The sequence below is a fragment of the Palaemon carinicauda genome, unplaced genomic scaffold (assembly GCF_036898095.1).
Source record: "Palaemon carinicauda isolate YSFRI2023 unplaced genomic scaffold, ASM3689809v2 scaffold686, whole genome shotgun sequence".
Taxonomy (NCBI): domain Eukaryota; kingdom Metazoa; phylum Arthropoda; class Malacostraca; order Decapoda; family Palaemonidae; genus Palaemon; species Palaemon carinicauda.
In genome coordinates, this window is record NW_027171967.1 from 69277 (window position 1) to 93694 (window position 24418).

At 36.2% G+C, this 24418-nt stretch overlaps 1 protein-coding gene across 1 annotated transcript; it reads right to left on the bottom strand.

The window, feature by feature from the left end:
• Positions 1–4780: 4780 nt before the first annotated feature.
• Positions 4781–23609, bottom strand: LOC137637360 (transmembrane protein 198; the record flags this gene model as incomplete). The annotated part of the gene is made up of 5 exons (XM_068369586.1): positions 4781–6017; positions 20649–20782; positions 20922–21081; positions 22026–22188; positions 23369–23609. Coding segments are annotated over 5 exons (902 nt in total), but the record flags the coding sequence as incomplete, so codon positions are not given.
• Positions 23610–24418: the final 809 nt, after the last annotated feature.

Genomic DNA, 24418 nt, shown 5'->3' on the forward strand with positions numbered 1-24418 from the left:
CAATGGAATGGGTGAAAGATGTAAGAGATGTGCATCAAAAAGGACGTCGGATCCTCAGTGAAGCTTCGGCTGCACCCCCCCCAAAATACGTATGTACATGAACAAAATTCAGGTGAGAGCATATTCCTACAAAACATCACAAAAGCATACAAGGTAGATATACAGTATTACATCTACTGGTCAAGCATAACTCTCCGAACTGAAATTTACACCTCCTCGCTAAGAAAAAAAAAAAAAAAAAAAAATTTAGAGAAACATTTGAAAACAATGCAATATTTTTTCTGCTTTATTGATGATCACTTCAGATTTAGAAAAATTCTCTTGGCAGGTACAGGGACGTTTATGTTTAACTAGATAGATAAGGCTAATACTTGAGGAATTACGTCTTCCATTACTTCAACAGTAAAAGAAAAAACAAATACATGCTTAAAGCTTAATACGGTATTTTTAAAAACAATTCATATTGCATAAGTAACTAACTTGGGTTCAAATATCAGAATCGGAAAATAAAAATCAATACCTATCCATTTCTTTCTGACTATCATGATCATCAAGGCAATACAGTAACTATCATAGTCATGGATGACAAGATTGCATTGAAAACAACTGATGCAACTGACCGTATTTCAAGTGTATTATTTATTAACACTGCACAGCCAACTCAAGATTCATTATTTGATAATCCACAATGAAGCACCAATAATAAAATGAATATTTCTTCCATGATATTCACCAAATCTAATAATGTTTGGTAACCTTAAAGAAAATGCTGGCCATCTCTACCCTTGGTTTCATTATTATATATGGCAGTGACAATTCCATAACCCTCTAAAAGAACAAAGATAAGCGTAAAAAACTGTACAGTTCCTCTTACCCTTTGAGGTCCATTTAATATCACCTGTTTGGTCTTCAGCCTAAATGTTTTCAATAAGAAAAATATAAAATCTAAAAGTATACAATACATGAAACTGGGATACAAATGAGTATAATGTACTTGCAGGTTCATTGTGTTCCACTATTCATTTAACAATAGATTTCAGTTGCAATCTCTATTCAGATATTCAAAACTAAAGCCTTATTCATAGAAACTTAATCCAACATATTCCAAGACTGTAAAAAATGAGTTTTAATTGTAATAAGTCAAGAAAAATATTATATTTTATGCTAACAATGATTGGTTTTTGTACTTCTAAAACAAAGCTAACAATCCAAAAGCAATCAAAATTATTAACCAGACTAGAGAGATCTTTAATACGTCAGTAAAATAAAAACATTATTCTTTTGAAAGTCATTAGGAATGAACTCTTCATTTTGACAGTATGGCAATGTAAAATGTAAAGTAAGCCTTCAAGTTTGAAAGGACCCGACATTTGCAAGGGGTTTCAAAGAGCGGTATTGCAAAAACACCTATATGTATGCCACTACTATAAACTTGGCCATATGACATTCATTAGGCTTTGCATTGTCGAAGATGTGTCAAGATTGGGAGCTCAAGATTCTATTTTAATTCATCCTTCTTTGAATCAGAAAAATTCTACTATCTTTCAGTTCAAAGCGTATCATTGAATCCGAGAGGAACAGCTTGCTCATTACCTATGAAGAGAAGTCTACGTTATTCCATTTCTTACAATATTCAGGCAATATATTGTCCTGCTTTAACTTTAACTGCTCAAAAATTCATTCTATGAGCAAATAATCGTAATTTTTCTAACGATCTTTGCACGTGATTATACATTTCGGACAAATTTTGACAATTTGCCATTCGTACTTATGCAGATAAAAACTGTCATAATTATTGTATATGTCTTAGGACTTTAAAAATAATGATACTCGCCAAATCTGATAATGGACACCACCGAAACCATACAGGACCAGAAAGGGTTAGTCAAATACAGGTAGTAACAGAGACCTATTGTAATATAAGAATAACAGTTAAATTGATCTCCTTTTATATTTTTTGAGCTTGAGACATACTGCGTTATGTTACTGTATATATGAAATTATATAGTTCAAGGTTTCGATTCACCTGTATACGAGCATTCTTACTTTAGGACTGTCGACTCCAAAATAGAAAAGCTTTGATTATATTTTTCATTTCAAAGATAAAAAAAAATCAAACACTCAATATGGTAAGAACTAGACCAGTCTGTAAAACATGCATCCTCCACATTAATAAATGTTGGAAATAATAATTGAACAATACTGTACATGTCAACTAAATCATACATACACAACAACAATTTTCTTTATAGGTACATTTGGGCCTCATTAATACATGTACACCAGGTTTTCTGTATTTACTGTAGTTGTAAACTGTTAGCGTAATACTGACCATTCTATGAAAATATTAAAAAAATATCTCCCGAACTCTGCTGAACTATGCGCAGTACTGTGAAGTATTTGTGGTACTTATTAATTGCAAGAAATCTGAAAAAACTTATAAAAAAATTATAAAATTAATATAATGAATCCATAACTATAAGCATATGACGCTCGCTTGCGACAACAACGTCATAACTCATACCGATCAGTTTTTTTAGCTACAATTATGACACTTTTGCCAAAAAAATCAGCATTTGAAGATGAATATGTCTATATGGATAACTCAAAAAAAATGTATTTTTGAGTTATCCATATAGACATATTCATCTTCAAATGCTGATTTTTTTGGCAAAAGTGTCATAATTGTAGCTAAAAAATTGATCGCTAGAGGCGCTAAATGTCTTAACGACATACATTAACATGAGAGTGTTTCAATTGATTAAAATGGCCCTCCTGAAAAATAGCTATTTTTGAGTTATGACGACGTTGTCGCAAACGAGCGATAATAGGGCGCACAAAACTGACTGGAAATCCTGAACTGTAATAAAAGGACTTTAAAAAAAAACTTAACTATCTGTTAAGTGGTCTGCTGTAATATGAAAACTACAAAGTTAAAATAAACAACTAAATCTTAGCCGTCCCAAAGCAAGGTTTTTAAAAATATATGAAAGTGGGATATCAAGTACAGTCGTCTACTCTAAGTACCTAGAGGTGTCTGAAGAAAGTTACACACATTTCTTTTGAATTAATCTACTGATTTCAAGGTCCTTGTACCAGATATTGTCTTTCTTTTCCCTGAATTATCAGAGTACATGTCTTAATGATGTCATGGAAAAACTATTTAAGATGCTCAAAACTACTCCATGCTTCTCTTGCAAATAAGGTAACATACCTACCTTAAAAATGTTATGAATAACTTAGAACATTGATATAAACTTATAAAATTTCCTCATTAATCTGTACCTACAAATAAATATACAGTGGAACCTCTACACACGAACGTATCTACATCCGAATTTTCCAACATCCGAAGTAAAATTCGAGCAAATTTTTGACTCTACACCCGAATTTTATTTCGACACACGAAGTAGCAATTTTCGTCGTACCGGTTGTATCCGAATTTTTCGACACGCGAAGTACAATTCGAACACGTTCCTACTCTACACCCGAATTTTTTTTTCGACACCCGAAGTAAACAATACTCGTATGCGTAGTCGGTGCTCATAGCGCCTGATGTGTTTTTTATTTCCGCCAATAGAAGGCAGCACTTCAACCTCGGAGGGACCCTCAATTAGCGTGGCTCTGGTCAGTCCGCTGTTCTCGTTGGCTTTATGTGGTTGTGCCCTGTGCGTTCTGCTATTAATTGTGTTTTAATCGTGATTTTTTACATTCATCCTTTTACGGTATTTTACGAAAATCATGGGTCCTAAAAGGCTTAGTTTCGCAAGTGGTAGTGGTAGTGGTGAGAAAAGGAATAAGGGAATGCTTTCTTTAGAAGTAAAGCAAGGAATTATTGAAAAGCATGAGCGTGGCGTCCGTATGAGTGAACTTGCAATAAGTTCCGCGCAAATAAAAGAGGTGTTAGGAAAATATCAAGACGTGGTCGACTTCATCGACAAATACCATCCAAAGAAATTGCAGGTTTGTCGTGTAGCTGCGCAGTTTGATGATGTTTCCCTAACTTATTTTCGAAACATTCTGAAAAGCTGTACCAAGCAACTTTCTATCGATAGCTTCTTTAAAAAAACTACGAAGCGAACTCGTGATGAAGAGGAAGGAAGTGGTTCAAAGAAAACAGCAAAGAGTGAAGAGAAAAAAATTCAATCAATTTTAAGTGTAGAGAGTGAAAGTGATTAAAATTAATCATCAAAAAGAAAAAAAGAAAATGTAAAAAAAAAATATAAATTATAAAAAAAAAAAGCTAAGTTATGTTAAAGTTCACTTAGTGTAAGTTAGAATAAGTTACGGTAGTGTACGTTTATCGTAGTTAACCTCTCTACCTCCTCGCCGCCCGTCCGTCTCCTCTCTGCATAGCAAGACTAACAACACCTGCGCTGGAGTTTCTAAGGTAAAGTGACGCTAAAAACCCGTTTCTTATTTATCATTTTTTGCTAATTCTTCTTATTTACATGTCTATTCTTCTTATTTACATGTCTATTATCTAATTTAGTGTTCATTATTCTCATGGGAAAATTATGTGTAGTAGTTTATTAAGAAGTTATCATAGGTTTTTGGGCTCAACCACGGATTAATCCTATTTCAATGTATTCTTATGGGAAAATTCGTTTCGACATCCGATCAATTTCTACATCCGAAGTTGGTTCTGGAACGGATTAAATTCGTATGTAGAGGTTCCACTGTAGTATTAATACTAAGACATATGGGGAGAAAAAAAAAATTGAAAAATCTGGTGTAAAATCCCACTGGGTTACTCAACTGGAAAATATATACTGTACACTGCTACTTATAAGAACTTTATCAAAACATTAAAATACCTTAAATAATTACAATGAACACTCACAAAGGAAGTACTGTTATACGTTATCAAAAAACAAAAAAAGTAATTTAAAGCCATAGCTAATGCCATCCGAGATTCATCAAACATTCTTTACAACTGCATTAATAACAATCCTATTTCTATTACTATGACAGAAAGACATGTGGCATACTTGTGCTGCGTACACTTTTCTTTCATGGTTGATTGAGCTTTCCAGAGGCAGTGCTATACCGATATAGCTTGAGCCAGGAGTTTTCTTCTAAACAAGAAAAAGGGAACCTTTTTTTGGTTTTGCAAATCTTTGAGCTGTTCCAAATATACAAAACTGTACTCGTACATTCTTACTACCCTTTGGAATGCTTAAAGACTGTGATGTACAGTATTTTAACTGGCTTTGTAGAACAATCACTTTATACTGCATAGCTACATCTGCAGGCTTTTTGCAGTAAGTAGTAAAGGCGTTAAGAGCCAGCACTACAGAACAAAAAATGTTTAATCCTAGCGTCCATCCTCTGTTCCACCACTATTTTCCTATCACACATATCAAGGGATTTATTTTCAGCAACTCAAAACACTGTCTTTATGACTGTTCTTGCATAAAATATGCTACACAGTACACCTACTTTAGGTTTTTCCTCTCAAATGTTTCTTTTCCTAACACTACAATATCCCTGGTATCCACATTTTGAAGTTTTGCTTCAGTGGGCCAAGAAAAGACAACACTACTTGGGTTAATGGATATATGCCCACACACACACAAACGCACACTTTCCTATTGAGTATCACAAGAAGATCTGAATTACAACAAGCCTCCTCACTTATTATTTTTTTACACGCGCACTTTATTGTAAATAGAAAGCATCTTTTACTTTATACAGAGAAGGCAATAGTATTTCATTCACATACACAGTACATGGCAACAGCGGTAACAAAAATTATATTTAGTTACATAATGGAAGTGTCTTTTTGATAAAATATTTTTTTCAGCCCAAAGCTAATGCATAGTAACGCGAGTAAGCCTTGGTGCTTCGGGTGGTGTAGGGGGAGGCTGTGATTCCCCAGTCTCGTCCTCACTTTCAGTGAGTGGTGCAAGCTGGGACTGTTCTGGAGGTAACATCGTAGTGTGAGTTGAATCCGACTGAAGAGTTCCATTGTCGCCAGTTGGATAGGCCTTCCTCTGCAGGCTTTGGATATATTCCTAAGGGAAAATAAATAAGAATTCCTTAAAATTTGCAAAATCCATCACATATTTCTCATAAAACCGAAGGCTAATAATCTATTGTTGTGGATGAAAATCAACTTATTTAAATTAAAAAGGCCATTATTTTAAAATATTTATGAATCAATGATCCTGATTACTGTACTTTTTTAAAAAATTACTTCATAAGTACTGTAAAAAAAATTTAAGGCTATTTTTCCACAAACTACAGTACATGAAAACCAGTAAATCTAAGGACTCTCGGGTATGAAAGTTAGTAAAACGGCTATTAACTAGGCAATTTGTGTCGATGCAAGAGAAATAAAATGTTTCTTGGTTATTTTTTAAAAGTACTGTAGAGAACTTTTGCGTTTTCTTATTTGTAAAGTTAAGAAATTTCTATCATTAATTTAAGATACTGTACTTAAGTTGAATACCAATCAGATAAAATTTCTGATAACCAAGAGCACATAAAAAATATTATACATTATGTTTGCTCATTGAATACTTTCTATTACAAGCTAAAAGCTGTTTCCTGTATGTTAGTAAAATGCACTACCAAGATCCATTAAATAAGACTACTGCACACCATAAGTTGTTTCTAATCTCTAATGTAAATAATTTTGACTTGGTATCATCCAGCCTAGGGGAAGTCTCTCAAAGCATTGTCCCACAAGTATATATACAGAATACAGTACAGGTACCTTGGTTTCAGCTTTGCGATGGGACATTATATCTCTATGTTTCTAATCTCTAATGTAAATAATTTTGACTTTGTACCATCCAACCTTAGGGCAGTCTCTCAAAGCATGGGCCCAGGTACCTTGGTACCAGCTTTGGGATGGGACATTATATCTCTCTGATTAGGACTTGCTATCTTTAAGATGCTACTTTATATTATAGTCAGTTTTGACGATGTGGGGATACTAATTAGTAATAAAATTAAAATATTACAGATCTTAAAGCACTCTCGGGAGCTTTTTTCATTAGTCAAAATAGCCTTCAATGCAGATATCCAATTCGATTTTTATAAATTGACACTTACGATGCTAAATTTAATCTTACAAAAGAGGGAAAGTCAAGTCATTTGAAGAAATAAGCATGTTAGTCATTGGTGTGAGGGAAAGTTTACCAATACACTGATAGAAAGGGCACAGTTTATCAATGGAGAGTAAAGAACATATTCACTATATGTTGACATGCAATTTTTCAAACTTTACTATGAATACATAACATTTCATGCCTGTTAGATTCCTGTATGTTTTTTTTTCAAAATTTTGCACAGACTGAATTGTGTATCGAGTGTTAATTAGTACACAGCAATTTTATTTCTCTTGTGTCGATAACAAGAGTGAGAGTATATAAAAGTCATGTACATTTAATTGAAGAGGAGAAAGCTAGTCATCTCTAATATGTATTATCTGAAGCTTGAACAAGATAAGAAATCTTACCTCGATTTACCTACTTATCTCTTTATCATCAATCTCCTGAATTACAAATCTGATTATCCAGGTTTCAGCTTCCAGACTCCATAGAAATAACTTGCGGTACACAAAGACACAATGGAAAAACACAGATAAAGAAGACAAAGAACGTCAGAAGGAACGTAACAAATTAAAGTTACAGAACCGAAAACATCTACAATCGTCACAAGATAGCAAAGAGGCTGTTGGATAAAGTTCCTAACTTGCGTCTGGCTCTGTTGCAAAAAACATATAACAAAGGAGCTACCTTCGAAGTTCTATGATAAGAGAAGTAAATCTATCCGTAGCTTCACAAAGACTCATGCAAACTCTCAAAAACACCTCATTCACTCAGCTCTAGATAATACATTAATAAAATTCAGTCACAAGCTTTCTCAAATGGATGTCTTGCCAAGGGCTTTATGAGTTTAAAAAATAAATAATTTAAAACTGTAATACAATGAAGAACAAGATCTAAAACTATAATGCATACATGTAAATGAAGGAATGTTTTATTGAATATTTTTTTTAATTTTTAGGGAAAATAAAAAATTAAAATCATAGCAGGGATTTTAATAACTTGACAGAATAAAAGTTCAAAAACCTCCTTAATTATATTAAATAATAATTTCTTATCTCAAAACAATAGTATCTCGGCTTACAAATGAACTTGAATACAAGCAAATCTAGATACAAGAATTGCATCGTTCTGTGAGCAAAAATTTTGTCCTGTATAGTCTTATTTTGTGTACAAATACTAATGCGACTCGTATGCAATGCGCATAAATCAGTCCCATCGTACCCACATGCCACCCACGCAGTTCACGCGCTACCCTTTGGCCTCGGTATAGCTTCAAGTGTGTTTACTAAGCTGGCAAAGGCAGTGATCAAACTTCTTTCCAAGTTCAGATCAATGCCTACTTGGATGACTAGCTAATTTTGGTAAAGACACGAGAGCTAGGACTCTTATATACAGATGGGTCCTACAAGTTTTTCAGGGCCTAGGCTTCTTGGTCAATTTAAAAGAAAATAATATTAGTTCCAGAAAGGATATTCCAGTAGCTAGGCCTGAACTGGAATATGTCAAAAGCTAAATTTAGCCTCCTAACGACATCTCGTAAAAGAATCCTTAACAGGGTCATTTATTTACTCTAGGCACAAGTTGGAGAAGTCCTTGGACCTCCTTTACTTCCCATCAATAGTCAACCCAGTTATAAAGACCTCAACTAGATATGGAGGAGAGCGGTTCGGAGTAGATGTCGAGACAAGCGATCTTAGTTTCCTGGTCGTTGCAAAAGAATCCTCAGCTCTTAGACCTCGCCAAAGTCCCTCTTGTTGGACACTTCCCCAGTATCCATGATCCTTCATAAAGATGTATCTAAATTAAACTAGGAAGTCACTAACAGGAGACCTATCTGTTCGGGAAATAATCCTTGTAATCTGCAGCATTTTACGTGTGTTTTAAATATTATGGCAGTTTTCCTAACATTGAAGATCAATCTGAGAGGGAATTTTCGTAGACAACTAGGCAGCAGTCTGTTGTCTTAGGAGGGGAGGATCCTGCTCGAGAATTCCCTATGCGATAATTCTCCTAATTATGAAGCTACTTTGGGAGAAAGACCTATTCCTCTTTCCGAGTCACCTTTCAGGCTCCCTCAACGTGTTAGCGGACTTCATGTTCAGACACATGATCTTGGACATGCAAAGGTCATTGGATTGGTTCCAGATTCTCGAGATTGTATAGTATCTACAAGTGGACTTGCTCACAACAAAAGAGAATCACAAACTAATGCTTCATGTAGCTCTGAATGTGGATCCCCAGGCACTGGTAAGAAATGCCCTACATTGGACTGGAACGAATAGATATCGATTTATGTTCCCTCCAAGTACCATTTTGAAGGTTTTGAAAATCGCTCTAGAATTTTTGGGGATACCGGTGCTAGTGACGCCACAATTTTTGGGGATACCGGTGCTAGTAACGCCACAATTTTTTGGGATACCGGTGCTAGCGACGCCACAATTTTTGGGGATACCGGTGCTAGCGACGCCACAATTTTTGGGGATACCGGTGCTAGTGACGCCACAATTTTTGGTGATACCGGTGCTAGTGACGCCACAGTGGCCCTATAGCCCACGATTTCCACTACTTAAGAGTCTAAGGCCAAAGTCATATCTTCGATCAGCACTGCTAGGCTATACTGTATCAGAGAGTAGAGAATCTGAATAACTCTCCTTCCTTCTTACTGACCGAGAACCTTCATGCTTAAATTTTCTCCCATGTATTCACAGAGAACAATTTTCCGCATATGTGACATATCTGAAGGGATGCAAGAGGTGCTGTGTTATAGAACCAAATCAACCGATGTTGAGAAAGGGATACTGTCATTGATGAAACAACAATCACACGTTCTTGATGAAGTTGAGACGTTGCTACTTATCTGGATCAATAAGCAGCAGTTAGCAGGTGATACAATTACTGAAAACATTAATAGCAGTTATTGTATGCTGACCACAAGCCAAGTATGTTAGCAGAAAAAGAAACATTGAAGGTGAGCTGCGAGTGGTTTGAGAATTTTAAGAGGGGAACTGGTATCTACTGTATAGTGTTGAGTGACACGGTGAGGTAGCGTGATTCAGTGTTATGGCAAAAGAGGCATTTCGTTACTGAATTTAAAAGGCTTGTGGATTTTGAGTCTCATATACTGCAGCAAGTACAGTATTTAACTGTGACAAGCCCATCTTTTTTGGAAGAAAACTCCCAGGTAGACCTTTATTACAGCACAAGAAAAGGGACTTTCTGGTCACAAGTTCAGGAAAGACTGTCTAACCCTGTTTTGGGCTATCGCCAGCGGGGATTAAAAAATTGAACTGCTCCAGGTGAATTAATCGGAGAATTCACAAGCCTTCAAGAAGTGCAAGGTGCAGAAGAAGGAACTGAACAGCATGTGGTTGACCAACATTTTGTTAATGGATCAATGAGATTTTTGTTCTTGATGACAAAAAGTACATTTTGGAGAAGAACATCCCACTCCAAGCCTTCTCACTTTTGGAAAATGCTCATGTCCATCCTCAGCTAATGGAGGAATTCAAATTTATCAAAATAAAGTTCCTGCCACCCAATACTACACCAATACTCTAACCCATAGATCAGCAAGTGATCTCAAATTTCGAGAACCTTTACACAAAAGCAATATTCTAGCGATGCTTTGAGGTAATCGAAGGGGGCAACCTCACCCTCCTAGAGTTTTGGAAAGAACATTTTCATATTGTCAACTGTCTCAAAATGATTGACAAAGCTCTGGAAGGGGTCACCAACAGAACCCTCAATTCTGCTAGGAAGAAACTGCCTGAATGCACTCTTGAGCAAGATATTACGGGATTCAAAGTCAGGCAGGAAGCAGCCGACAATGAAATTTTGTCCCTGGGAGAAACAACGGGGTTGGAGGTGGACAAGAATGACATTAATGAATTTCTTGAGAACATAGCAAGCAGCCGATGACCCTCAAGCTGTTGGAATTGCATAAGGAGCAGCAACAAGAGATTTTGGGGGTTATCTGAGGAGGAGGGATAGAGTGACAAACCACTCACTCCAAGTGAAATTAGAAAAATGATACAAATATACGAACCCCTGCAAATATTGTAGAAACACATCGCCCAGATAAGGTTTCAAAATGGAGAACAGCGAATCTATTTACAAACAATGTGATGTCTGCCATTTTAAAAAAAAGGCAAAAGCAGTGGTCTCTAGATAGGTTCCTTGTGAAAGTTGAACGTAAGACCATAAAAATAGACAACTAATTGTCCAGAAAGCATAAATTGAAGTTATTCAGTTAGTGATAATGAACGTTGTTCAAGAGAGAGAACTCGCAATATTTTACCGAAAGTTCTTGTGGAGGGAGATAATCCCTTCAAGCACTTATCCCCTCCTCCTCCTCCTCTCTCATCTCCCTCACACCAGCAAGCCACAACTCTCACCAACGTTAAATTGCAAGTTAATTCGGCAATACTGTTTATTTTATTTTTTTTTTATTGTGAATTACTGATTTGTATTAATTTCTGATATTAGGTATTAAAATTTTAACAATAATTACTGTTCCAAACCTTTAAAAATCAGAGTATATGTGTAAGATAAAGAATCTAGTGAATTTCCTTTATTTCTTATGGAAAATATTTTTTTAAGATATGAGCATTTTAAGTAGTGAACTCACTCACAGAACGAATTAAACTCATAAACCGAGGTACTACTGTAATTGAATATGTATTAAAATACATTCTATGCATAAATATTATTTGCATAGATATAACAAAGTAAATAAGCTTCCATTATACAAAACAGTACAATAATTAAAGGTTTCTGGATGGAAAATCTACATGGTCATGGAATACCATGATTCAAGAGTGAGGTTTCCTCAAAGTTATATGTATTCCACAGTACTATGTGCAATCAGTCATATGTATTCGACTATGTGCAAAAAATGGAAGCTATATTTTTTTTTTAATAATGAAAAGATAATGTGTTTGAAGAGGTTAAGAGACTCCTTGAAAAGTGATGAGTTCCAAGACCATGATGGATAAAGAAGGATTGTGTCAAAGAAGCTGAAGACCTTATTAGCATAGATGAGCAGGCCAGAATATAAAGAGATGGACCCAGAAAAGTAAAAAAAAAAATACATACTTTACTGAATTAGAAAAAAGGGATGCATACAGTAATAAAACAAGCGAGATATAAGACTTGTGAAACGTGAAAATATTGTTGAAGATGCAGGCAAAAAGCTGGGAAAAAAATTATTCAAATCAACTGTAAGTTTGGCTTTTTTATAGAAATAACAACAAAGGTAATCTTCATAATGAGATATATAAAGATGTGCCTGACAAAAGGAATAGATTATATGTTTGTGAATCTTCAGAAGAATACAAAGGTTAAACTACTATACTGGTATTACAAATGCTTGGTACCTGAAATATTCATCAAATTAATGCTGTTACATGTAGAATAAAAAGTTTGTGGCAAGTAACATGAAAGAAAGATGTAAATATTGTGTCAATCGAAGTTCAGCAGTCTTTCCTTGTTATACATTTCAATGGGGGAAGGTATAAAAGCATGAAAAAAAGAAAGATCCCTGTGAGTTGCTATAGACTGATGACAGTATATACTGTATAGAGGAAGAGTTCAATTTAGGGGGTGGGGGGTGGGGTAGGTTATGCAGATGTGGTAGAAGAGGTGCATAGGTAACGCAAAATTGTGTCGAAATTGTATTAGGTGTAAAATATGGTACCAATAATGGTCTTAAAAACTACAAAATATAAAAGGAATCATATATTTTTTTTAATACCTGAAATTTATATATAAAAAAACAAAGTCAGGAAAGATGAGCACCGTGTTGTAGTGGTAGGCTTGTGCTTATAAGAGGTAATAAGGATAGATCTGCAAGTGGGGCTAAAAGTTCATGGAGAAAGGGTATAAAAGAATATTTAGGCCAGATGAGAATAATGTAGAAAATCCAAAAGACATAAAAGAGAACTCTTTTCAGATTATCCCTTTAAAGGGAAAACTAGACTTAAAACTAAATGATGGATAATATTTAGGAATACAGGTAGAATACATAAATGCGAATTTAAAAAAATCTTTAAACAAACCATTGCCTTAGCTCTACACTCTGGGATTGTATTTTTTATTACATCTATACAATTAACGAAAAAAGATTCAAACTCCTTGGAATAATTTGCGCCCTTGTTTCTTACCTGTTGCCCTTAATATGAAGGAAATGCCTCTGTTCAACTGTAAGAAAGGGAGGTAAACCTAAATTTAAGGAAATCGTTTGCATGTACAAAGCATAAAACTTTTTCAAACATTCTCATATTTTTGTATCAATCAACTCATTGCTGTAGATAATTGAATATATAACTAGATGGGAAGTAAAGGAATTTAGAAACTAGCTCCCAAAATGGAATAACTATACTAAGCAAGAGGTCTTTTTGAAAATTTGTTGTTGCTAGTATTGTATACTCAAAACTGGTAGATTGTTTATGATATATTATTTGATAATTGCATACTTTAGTTTTATATTTAATTTTGAATGATTTTTCCTTCTGATAAATTTATAGTCTAGCATAAAATATAGCCGAGGTTCCCATTGTAAAACGTAGATTTTAGGGATCAGCCTGTCATGAACCATTGGTATTTTTATCCACTTGAATGTGATTGATATTGTAAGTAGATGAGTAAGTACTTGATGTCAAAATCAAAGCTAAAATAATGATGAGATGTTGGGGTATACAGTAAACCATTCCAAGGGGAAATTTGAATCAAATTCCTTCATTAAAACATGGTCGTTTTTTTTTTTTTTTTTTTTTTTTCATTTCCCTCTTGAGTAGTTACCATTATAGTATGTTGTCCACCAAAGATATCCTAAGAAATTTCATGCCTGAGTATTTTATTGGTATGATGGGTTCCACATAAAAATGCTTTCACCATAATATTTATGAGTCTCAAAGTTTTCAAAACCTTTAACTTCTGTTTTAGTATTTATTTGAGGCAAGAGCACCTTGTTTTGCTATTGGAATTATTTTTTCAAACTATTAACTGACCTTTTGCTAAACAAAAAAAATCTTCGAAATAACCTATAATATCAATCTGTATCAATTCTTTCAGTTTGATAAATTTTGCTCAGAATTAAAACTTGTATATGAAATTTGCAAAATCTATATATTCATAATTTTAACTACTAAATAAATACTTTTGCAACAGTAATATTTAAAGTTAATGCATGAATTGTATGAGCATTGTTAGCATTAAACCTGCATTAAACCTGAACTCTTTACTTTCATGTTCAAATTTTTTGAAAAAAAAAAAAAAATTCCAAGTAATTTTTATTTTTCCTAACTATATAAACCCCAAGTCCTTTAATGGGAGAGTTTTCAGCATAGCTGGAACTTGGCTAATATAATTTAATGAGGTGTCTGTAGTTACTGGCAGGTGGCGGGAAAGCCCTGCCCCTTGTCAGTACACTGAGTAACCACTTTAACTTTCCCCTAGGACTTCTAGGCGAAAAAGAACTCAAACTGAGCAGTTGGGAAAAATACAAATTACTTTAAAATTTTGTGATTTGTTCCTATGCACGTACAAAACCCTCATCCTTCAATAGGAGACTTTTCTAAGGAAGGAGGAAGTTGCTATAACAAAGCTAGGTGGTCTAATATCCCAGGATGTCTGAAAACTTTCCATCAAGGAAACTTCCATCTGAGGAAGGGCAAAAGTGTCAACTCATGACTACCTCCCATCATCTGTCCAAGGACAGACAGACAGACATTCAAGAATCTCTACCTAAAAGGGTAGTATGCATAAAAGTGTGTTGAAAAAATGGTAATGGGGCTGTCAACATCTGTGTCCATGCTTCCCATCGTAAGGAGGATGGGAAGATAATTCTTTATCTACTCAAATAGAAAAACTACTCGGTATGGAAGCTAACCTACATCAACGTTCGATCCAGCGAATAATGGTTCAACCACTGCATCCCAAGAGCGGAAAGAAAAAAAGGACTAGACCTTCTTACCTCTCAACCTGGACTTACATGGCGACGGCTTATCTTAAACAAGCTGCTTCTTGTCCTATGAAGGAGGTAAGCTTGGTACACAACCTGCTGAGCAGCTATATAACAGGTCCCAATTAGAACGTATTCAAGGACTAGCGGATATACTTCTGTAGAAAGTGGGCCGAGAAGGTTGTCCGTCACATCCAGAATCCAGCCTTCAACACTTGACTCACTGACAGATTCTTCTAGACGGCTAATGTAGAACCATTCCCTCTGACTTTGTAAGCGCCCACTTGAGCTGGTTATTTTAAATTATTTGTCGGAGGATTATATGATCTCCTAAGCTTTCCTTTAGATATTTTTTTCCTTGCCTCTACTTTTTCAGTACAAACAAAAAGGTTTTGTTGCTGTGGTCTGACGGGTTACGTCCGCTTTAAATGCCGTGATGTTCACGTACATGCTTCTCGAGGCTAATGCAAGGAAGAATACTGTCTTTGAGAGTCTACTCTCTATCTGATGCATGCCTTTAAGGTTTGAAGGGATACGTTTGAAAGTCCGTAAAACTCAGGTGACATCTGACCTAGGTAATTCAAGTCTCTCGGAGGACAAAACTGCAGGAACCATCTCATGAGCATAAAAACTCCTATGAAGAAGAAAGATTTAAGTAATTCAGTCTAAAGATCAGCTCAAGGCTAAGCAATAGCCTCTTACAGCTGAGACCGAGAGAAAATTCTCCTGGGTAAAGTAGACAAGAAAATCTGCTATCAGCTGCAGAGAACCACTGACCTTACAATTACAATACCCCTTCAGCACCGTTTGATGAAGATGGCCCCCTTTGACTGATACATGTTAGCAGAGGAGCTACTGAGATTTCCAGATAGCTCCTGTGTAGTGCTTCATGAAAAACCTTTTGCTCAGAGATGCTGTATAGTCTCCAACCATGAAATGACAGGGATGTTACCTAATTGTGGCACCTCTACTCGTGAGACAGGAACAGTAGGTTGGGTCACTGGAGTAGATCTCTCAGTACCTCGATTAGGAGCATCAGCAGGTCTGGGTACCAGGTGGCATGTTGCCATTCGGGAGCCACCATGGATACTCTTAGACTCATGGTAGTCAGCATCTGCTGATTATCCTTTAAATTAGGCAGAAAGCATAGATGGCAGCACTGTTCCACAGGTGTTGTCAGGCCTCTAGGACCGCTGCTAGGCCTGCTATTGGGAACATGCACAGGAAGTTTCTTGTTGAGGTTGAGTCGATTGACTGGGAATCTCACATTGAAGTTTCTTTACCACTAAGCAAGTGATTCCGATTGTGTGGTTTCCGATCGCCTGATTCCGTTTGAAACAAGATTGATGAGAATAGGCGCGACTTAATATGTCTTGAAGGGAGAGAACGTAATCAAATTGTTCCTGTTAAGATGAAACACGAAGAGAAAACCACAAGGAAACATCGACAGTCATGATGTTACGATGTCAAAATTTCTGTAACCCGAATGTCACTGAGAAACATACATGATTGTATAGTGTGTAGAACATTGTTTCTGTAGGGACCATTCAAGTGGCGGTGGAATACATAAAGACTGGTGGTGATATGAAAGGCCAGAGCTGAGTTGTCATCCCTGGAACTTAATGAAGAGGGAAGGGAGGGAGGGTCGAGCTTATCCTCCTGCACAGAATACTCACTTTCAGTTCCGTACAACACCGAGCAGTGAAAGAAGGTATGTGTGCAGCCCTTCACTATGTACTGAAATGTATTCTCTGGTAAGGAAATATCCTAATACTAATTCTGTTCTTGTCTTGTTTCCGAAGGGAGAACATATCAGGACTGTACTCCTATGTTGAAATACTCTCGGCACACACTGGGAGTTCTCTAATTCTTTGCTTGACATCACTGAAGTGCCATGGGAATTTTCAAGCGCAGGAAAGGTGTAAGGTGGCTGCCAATGTCCCCAACGGCAATGATTGTGCTTTGCCTTGTATGGAACCTAACACTAACAGAGGAGCTTGAGCTCTTTAAACTTGTACTAAAACATCTTTTCAAGGGTGGTTCAGTTTTGGTACAGCACTGCTTCTCTTCTCAAACTTATGTATTGGAATTTGTCATGAAACTTGGACTCATCTCACCCAAGAGAAGTGGTCACAGTGGGTTCATCTTTACAGGTGAAAATGCAGAAGGCGGAGGGAAATGTTGGCAGCCTTCATCATGACCGATGATGTGTGCACTTTGTTCCGTACGAGACCAAGTACTTGTGACTGGGGCAAGAGCACTGTAACTCTTACCAACCCACCACCCATGTTTGGTTAGAGGATGATGTCTAGCACCAGTCCTGTCAAGTGTATGTGTGATGAGGTTGGACAAATTCTTTTAAGACTTTGAATGATCAGTCTTCATAGGTGGTTTCTTCCTTTTTTTTAGAAGCAGGTGGTGTTGCATCTGAAAGCATAGCAGCTCAGGAAAATCCTTCTAGTTGGTGAAGCACTAGTTACTTCAGTTCCTGAAAGGCAAATCTAAGAGTGTGGCACTGATCAACATATAAGCATGTTGTGTGATGGCCTATTAATGTGAGGAGTCTTGCCGATGATAGCGCATATGCAATGTGTGTCTCGATGATTGTTTACATCGGTCCTGATCTGGTTACTATTGGGAACTGTAAGAAGAAGGGAAAAGAGGGAGGCACCCTTTATCCTGATCGAGGGTCCGAGAGCTTGGTCTTATATGAGACAAAGTGCTGCTAACAGACTTGTGAATACTTGTGTTATATACCGCTCAGAACTGGGTACAATCTTAGTAAGTTCTGCTTCTCCTGGTACGTACCAAACTTGCGTACAAGGAGAGAGATCATTAAAGAGAGATGTCCAGAGAGGGGGAAGAGGACAGAGCCCTACTGTATATTCCAAAGCATAATTGTTCTTGTAAGAAAAAACTCACAGGTAAGTGTGCACACACCTGTACAGACATATTGTACTCATGAACATTTCCAGTGCGTACCAATTCACCTCGCGAACGAAGAGTAAACATAGAGGAATCCCTTCCAAAAGGGGAACGTTCTTGGTACTACAGTCTCTCCCATGGGGAGAGAAAAGGCAGAAGTCACATGTAAGCGACTCCTATCAATTAGTCTTCTTGGACTTTTACGAAGACATCTTCCGTTGGTTATCTGAAAGATTTCAAAAATCTTATGAAGGAAAAAGAAAGGGGGCTTGCACCCTATTCCTGATGAAGAAGCAAGTACAGTACTAGGTTCTTAGTGAGAGAGGCTGGGTGAAATAGAGAAGACCAATTACGTAATGACTGGTCACACCAAGACTGCTCAACCATTGACACCAGAGGTAATCTGGAACATGCATGTACAGTATACTCTTGGCATGTTGTGATCAGGCTCATGGATGATCATGAGCCTAGACAAAAGTGTGTGTGAACCATTGTGGGCTTAGAAAATCTTGTTCATGGAATATGTATGTGGATGATGATTGTGCTCCTTTCTCTTGTGGAGACCTTCTCTTATGCATGCGTACACGTGAAAGGCAGAATGTAAAAGACAATAAGTATAGCCTGCACGCGTATTAATCAGGAACGTGGAGACCATGCACATGGAATTCTGATGTCTTTACATGTGAAAGGCAGTATGTATAAAAAAAAAAAAAATGTACAAAAGCCTATGTGCGTAGATGTGTAGAACGTTGGAACCATGTGCCTGAAATTGTTAAGCGTGCTTGTCTATTGTACAAGTACACATTAGGGGCAGTAAGGTAAAAGGTCGTAAGTAAAGCCTGTGCACGTGGATCTCAGGTGCATGTAGAAGGTAGTGTATAGAAAATCAGTCCAGCGTGGATTCCCGATTCTCATGGGAACTGCCTTCAGACCAGTCCAGGAAAAAAAAAAAATAATAATAATATCCAACCCAACCAGTATTGTGTTCTTGGTACAGCACTGTCTCCCAATGGGGAGAGAATGGTAGGAGTCTGCATCTTTCAATCAGCCTTCCTGGGCTTCTTCATTGACATCCTCTACGATTCTCGTAGTAGAAGTAAGGTAAGGCAGAGGAGAAGGAGAAACTTGAATTTTACCTTCTAAGGTGTCATCCAGATTGGTGATGATGCTCCAACAGGTTAAGAGATCACAGGATTTCTATAAAGAGACATCTCAATCAGGCAATGCATTTTTAGCACCTTTCTGGGGACAGGAAGATACTAACAAGAAGGACGGCACCTCTCCCCCTCACAATTGGCGGCAGCAGAGACTCCTTCCTACGATGGAGCACAACGATGTCCATGGAATTAACTTCCACCAGGCCACACTTGTGAAGGAATAAACAGCAAACAGAAATACTGCTGTGCAACAGGTGGAACAATGTGGATATTGGCAGGTTACACAGACAACTATTGCCAGTTACAGTTATTGGGAACTGCAAAACCTCACTTCTTACTTAATAATATCTCTCGCACACGACAATCTGCCTACTAATTTATCTGAACATAGAAGCAAAAGATTAAAATAGCCAGTTGGGGACAAAGGAAGTGCCTATGTACTATCTAGCAGTTGAAAAAAAAAATGGATATCAAATGCTGGCGAGGATTCCAGGTTAAATTTTAACAGCCATGTTCCAGCTACACTGAAAACAAACTCCTATTAAAGGGCGAGGGTTTGTATATTTGTAGGAACAACTCATTATTTCAACAAACTTGCAGCAAGTACCAGTAATCATACTATTAAATTTCCTAAAGACATAAGACATTGTATGGTATAAAAAAGCTTATTCAAATTCCAAACTGCAACATGAGAATTTATGAAAAAATTAAAGTATACCCCATACTAAAGCAAATGTAGTGATTCAATCTGATCTATGTAGAATATTGTATGAATACAAAGAGGTATCACTTATGAAATCATAAACTTGAAATAATATGCCCTTCTATATACACTACTAATTTCTATTCAATAACTTGGAAATGGCAAGCGACAAACAGTAATATATTGTGTAAATCTGAGTAACAATTGCCTATATTCAATTAAAATAGCTCCACATGCATCAAATTTAACAAAGAATCTTTAAAAATCATCACAGATAATAGTTAAGAGAAAAAAATTTCAATTGCAAGTTTGTACCAGAATTATCATGATGCATATTATTTAGAAAACATCCCTTGAGAAAACTGTGCATTCTTCATTCCCTAAAATCAAGCACAATACATCATCATTATAAAAGTAGTGACAATAAATCAAGAGCTGTGTTATTTAAGATGTTCTTGCATCAGTCACTCAACAATCAACGACACTTGCAGAGCAATATAGAAAGAAAAAAAAGCATTGCATTCATAGTACAGTAGCCAAGATAGAGCAGCAGCAATTTAGAATAGAATACAGATTCTATTCAGAGCCAACTGAGCATTTTAACTCACACAAATACAGAAGGAAGTTGATCTGTACCGCATCAAGGAAGTTCACATAGACTGGAGAAGGAGGCAGAAGGCAGTAAACATGACGTTTTACACGAGAGGACAACAATGCATACCTGAACATTTGCACTAGATGGCACAATCACCAGTTAGTCCCACCACCACGTATCCGCCAGACAGACACTGCTAAGCCTCGCTAACAGTGGTATATCTGAGATCGGACACTGGCATATTCACCTGGCTGATAATGTCTCCATGAGCAGTACGAACTTGATAAAGATATCTATACTTCTTCTGCCGCATCTCAGCTCTGGCCTCTCGACTCCTCATTCGCTGGAGGTTGACACTCCTTGACTTTTTGGAGGGTACCACTGAAAAAAAAACATTTGTACATAAGAGAAAATTTATCTTGAGAATGTATGGCTACGACACTATTATTGTCTTGCTAAAAATACAATCGTTAAATAACATTTCATTAATTTTAGGGAGATGCCTGGGTAGGATACATACGTTGCTGATGATAGATGCCTCTGCCAGTAATCCTCCATTGAGTTAGACTTCCGACAATCACCATAAAAGGCCAAACGCCAAGAATCATCCAAGAAAACCAACAAGGAGGATCACTTTCCACAGCCTTTAGTCGCTCCTCAAACCAACGCACCATCAGGAACTGTAAGTACAAGGTGATATTACAAAAATGATTTGGTGTTTAAAATCATTTCTAATTATTAAACCGATATAAAACTTTCTAGTTACAGGTTGTTTACCAAGAAATACTGGACTATATAAATAACATATTTTGTGTATAAGATAAACTTCCAAATAATAGGAAAACTAAATTATACAGTATATATGAAATACTTGTTTGGCTAGGAGGATAAACTTCCTGAATAACATTACTTATTGAGAAAAACTAGTAATAAATAGTTTATTTCTTCTTCGTAAGGATACAATAAAATTTGTCGAATAGGAACTTTCTTTTTTTTAGAGAAACTGAATTATATAATAAATGATGTTCAAATGGAAATGTTGCATTATTCTAACCTAGTAAACCATAAGACTGGAAACATTAAGAAATAAGTAAATTCTGAAATTTCCATGAGATTAATTACATATTACTATGAAATACGCAAGCTGAACTAAGACTACTCATTGGTGTGAATTTTAACTGAAAACTATCAAATATATTCTATAAACTGTAGATCTTGTCCATGGACCAAATGCATGATATATAAAGGCACACATATTTTCAATGATACAGAAAAATATAAACAAAATTTCTAAATTGTAATTGAGAAATTTTTCTCCCTTACTTTAAGAAAGCAGGTTTAATTGGATCCATGTTGTATCTCTTATGTTAAAACCTGTGTCTGTTTGTCACACTTATACACCAACATAATGATACAAATCTATGTATTTCTGGATATATAAATGAAGTATGTAAGAAAATTACATTTAAATCGTCAAAGTGTATCTCGGAAAAAACGTGAAAGTATTAAATGAGAAATCGTGATTATAATACATTATGATACCAATTTCTTCATGCTGTTGACTTTTCATAGAATAAACTCAAGATGAATATGTATAACAATGAGGGAAACTTGTATAATTTACCTTCTCTATAAAGTAGTCGAGGGTGGCAGACATAATAGCTCCACCACTAATGGCTGTCCCCAAAATGGTTAGCCCCTTTTGGAAATACAGGGTGAGAATTGCCAATAACAACCCTGCGGCCAAGAGGATCCCCACGACTAGCCATACACTGCTTGGTACCCACCTGAAAGATAAATACGTTGAAGGCCCAGGAAATACCAACAACTATAGTCCATTTCTTTTAGTGAGTCATATTTGCACTGACTCGCAGTGGTGCCCTTTTAGCTCGGAAAAGTTTCCTGATCGCTGAGTGGTTGGACAAGATAATTCTAACCAATCAGCGACCAGGAAACTTTTCCGAGCTAAAAGGGCACTGTTGCGAGTCGGTGCAAATATGACTCGCTAAAAGAAATGGACTATAAATACTTATGTATAGGGCAAGATGAATACCTATTAACAAGACCGGTACTGTATGGAGATATCATTGTTGACAAAGCATTCACGAAGCTATGAAAATGAACAAAGAAAGCAGAAACCTTATACTTTGCCTTGCAGGATTTTCAATGACACTCCAGTGTTATATCCTTAATATAGTTTAAAAGTTGGGACAAGTTATCTGTAGCTTATATATATATATATTTTTTTTTTGCTAGTCTGTATATATGTTACGTCCCTTTTTTATGCATCGCAGGGAGGTAAACTATTCTAATACAAAGGCTACTGAAAACCGTTCTCTAACCCCCCATGGGAAATCATAACATGCATTATTCTCTACAATTTTGATGTTCATGTTGATTTAGATTGATGCATTTCCCAAGGCTGTGAACAAATGGCTTTTTGTTCTGCAATGCTTGTTCTACCCTAGACTCCATTTGGAAGCTAAGCTCTAATGAATAATTGGCAGAAGACTGGTGTCTATAGCAGTCCAACACTTACATCTGTTTGGTTAATATATCTGCAATGTGAAGTTAATTAACCGGGTAAAAACAGCTACTGGACAATGTATCTCAACACATGCTAGGAAGGAGCACTAATAAGTAAATTAAAGAAGCTAAACTTTCCCCAAGCTTTCAATATAAGGAATCAGTATAGCTAAAGGGAACTCAGAGAAAGAAAAGTTAATCAAAATAAAAAAAAATTCAGCCCAGGCAGAAAATGTTAATGTACAGTAATTGCCCCCTTGGTAATTCAGCGGTTGTTCCTGAAATTAAATGTTTTTGATCCAAGCAAGTTGAGTTCTTCACTGGGAATTATAATAAATATTCACTTCTAAAAACAGCCAACGCAGGAATAATGTAATAAGAAAAATTTAAATTTACATAAATTTTTTTTTAAACAACTGAAAAGAAAATAATTTTCCTTACCAATTGTAAGCTATAGCAATGCCCGCTATGCCTAAGAATAGACCTGTGTGTAGGCCCGTCATAAAGAGGCCTACATACTGCACAAGCATGGTGATGAGGCCGAACATGACGCCGGCCCCCAAAGCCACGCCTGCATTGCCCATCATGGGCAAGAGGTCCTCGCTCAAGCATATTAGGTAGACGACGACCGATGCGAAGATGAATCCCGTCAAGAACATCACAGCTTTGAAGCATCTGTATCCTGAAAAGATTATTAATAATTATTATATCATTATTATTATTATCAATTATTATTAATTATAATTATTCATCATCATCATCATTATTATTATTATTATTATTAGCTAAGCTACAACCCTTGTTGGAAAAGCAAGATGCTATTAGCTCAAGGGCTGCTTATTATTATTATTATTATTATTATTATTATTATTATTATTATTATTATTATTATTACTACTACTAGCTAAGTTACAACCCTAGTTGAAAAAGCATGATGCTATATGCCCAAGGGCTTATTATTATTATTATTATTATTATTATTATTATTATTATTATTAGCTAAGCTACAACCCTAGTTGGAAAAGCAAGATGCTTTATGCCCAAGGACATTATTATTATTATTATTATTATTATTATTATTATTATTATTATTATTATTATTACTAGCTAGGCTACAACCCTAGTTTGAAAAGCAAGATTCTATAAGCCCAAGGGCTCCAACAGGGAAAAATAGCCCAGAGAAGAAAGGAAGGAAGGACATAAATGAACGATATGAGAAATAATGAACAATTAAAATAGAAAGAAAACATCGTTTTCAGGCATAGCAGAGTAGCACTATTGAAAGAGAAAGAGAGGTAAGTCACGGGAAAAGTTGAGAGAGAGAGAGAGAGAGGAGAGAGAGAGAGAGAGAGAGAGAGAGAGAGAGAGAGAGAGAGAGAGAGAGAGAGAGAGAGCTTCAAATTGGGTCATGGATCACGTACCCAGAGTGAGAGGAAACTAGGTCATGGGACACGCACCCAGCGCGAGAAGAAATTGGGTCACGGGACAAGC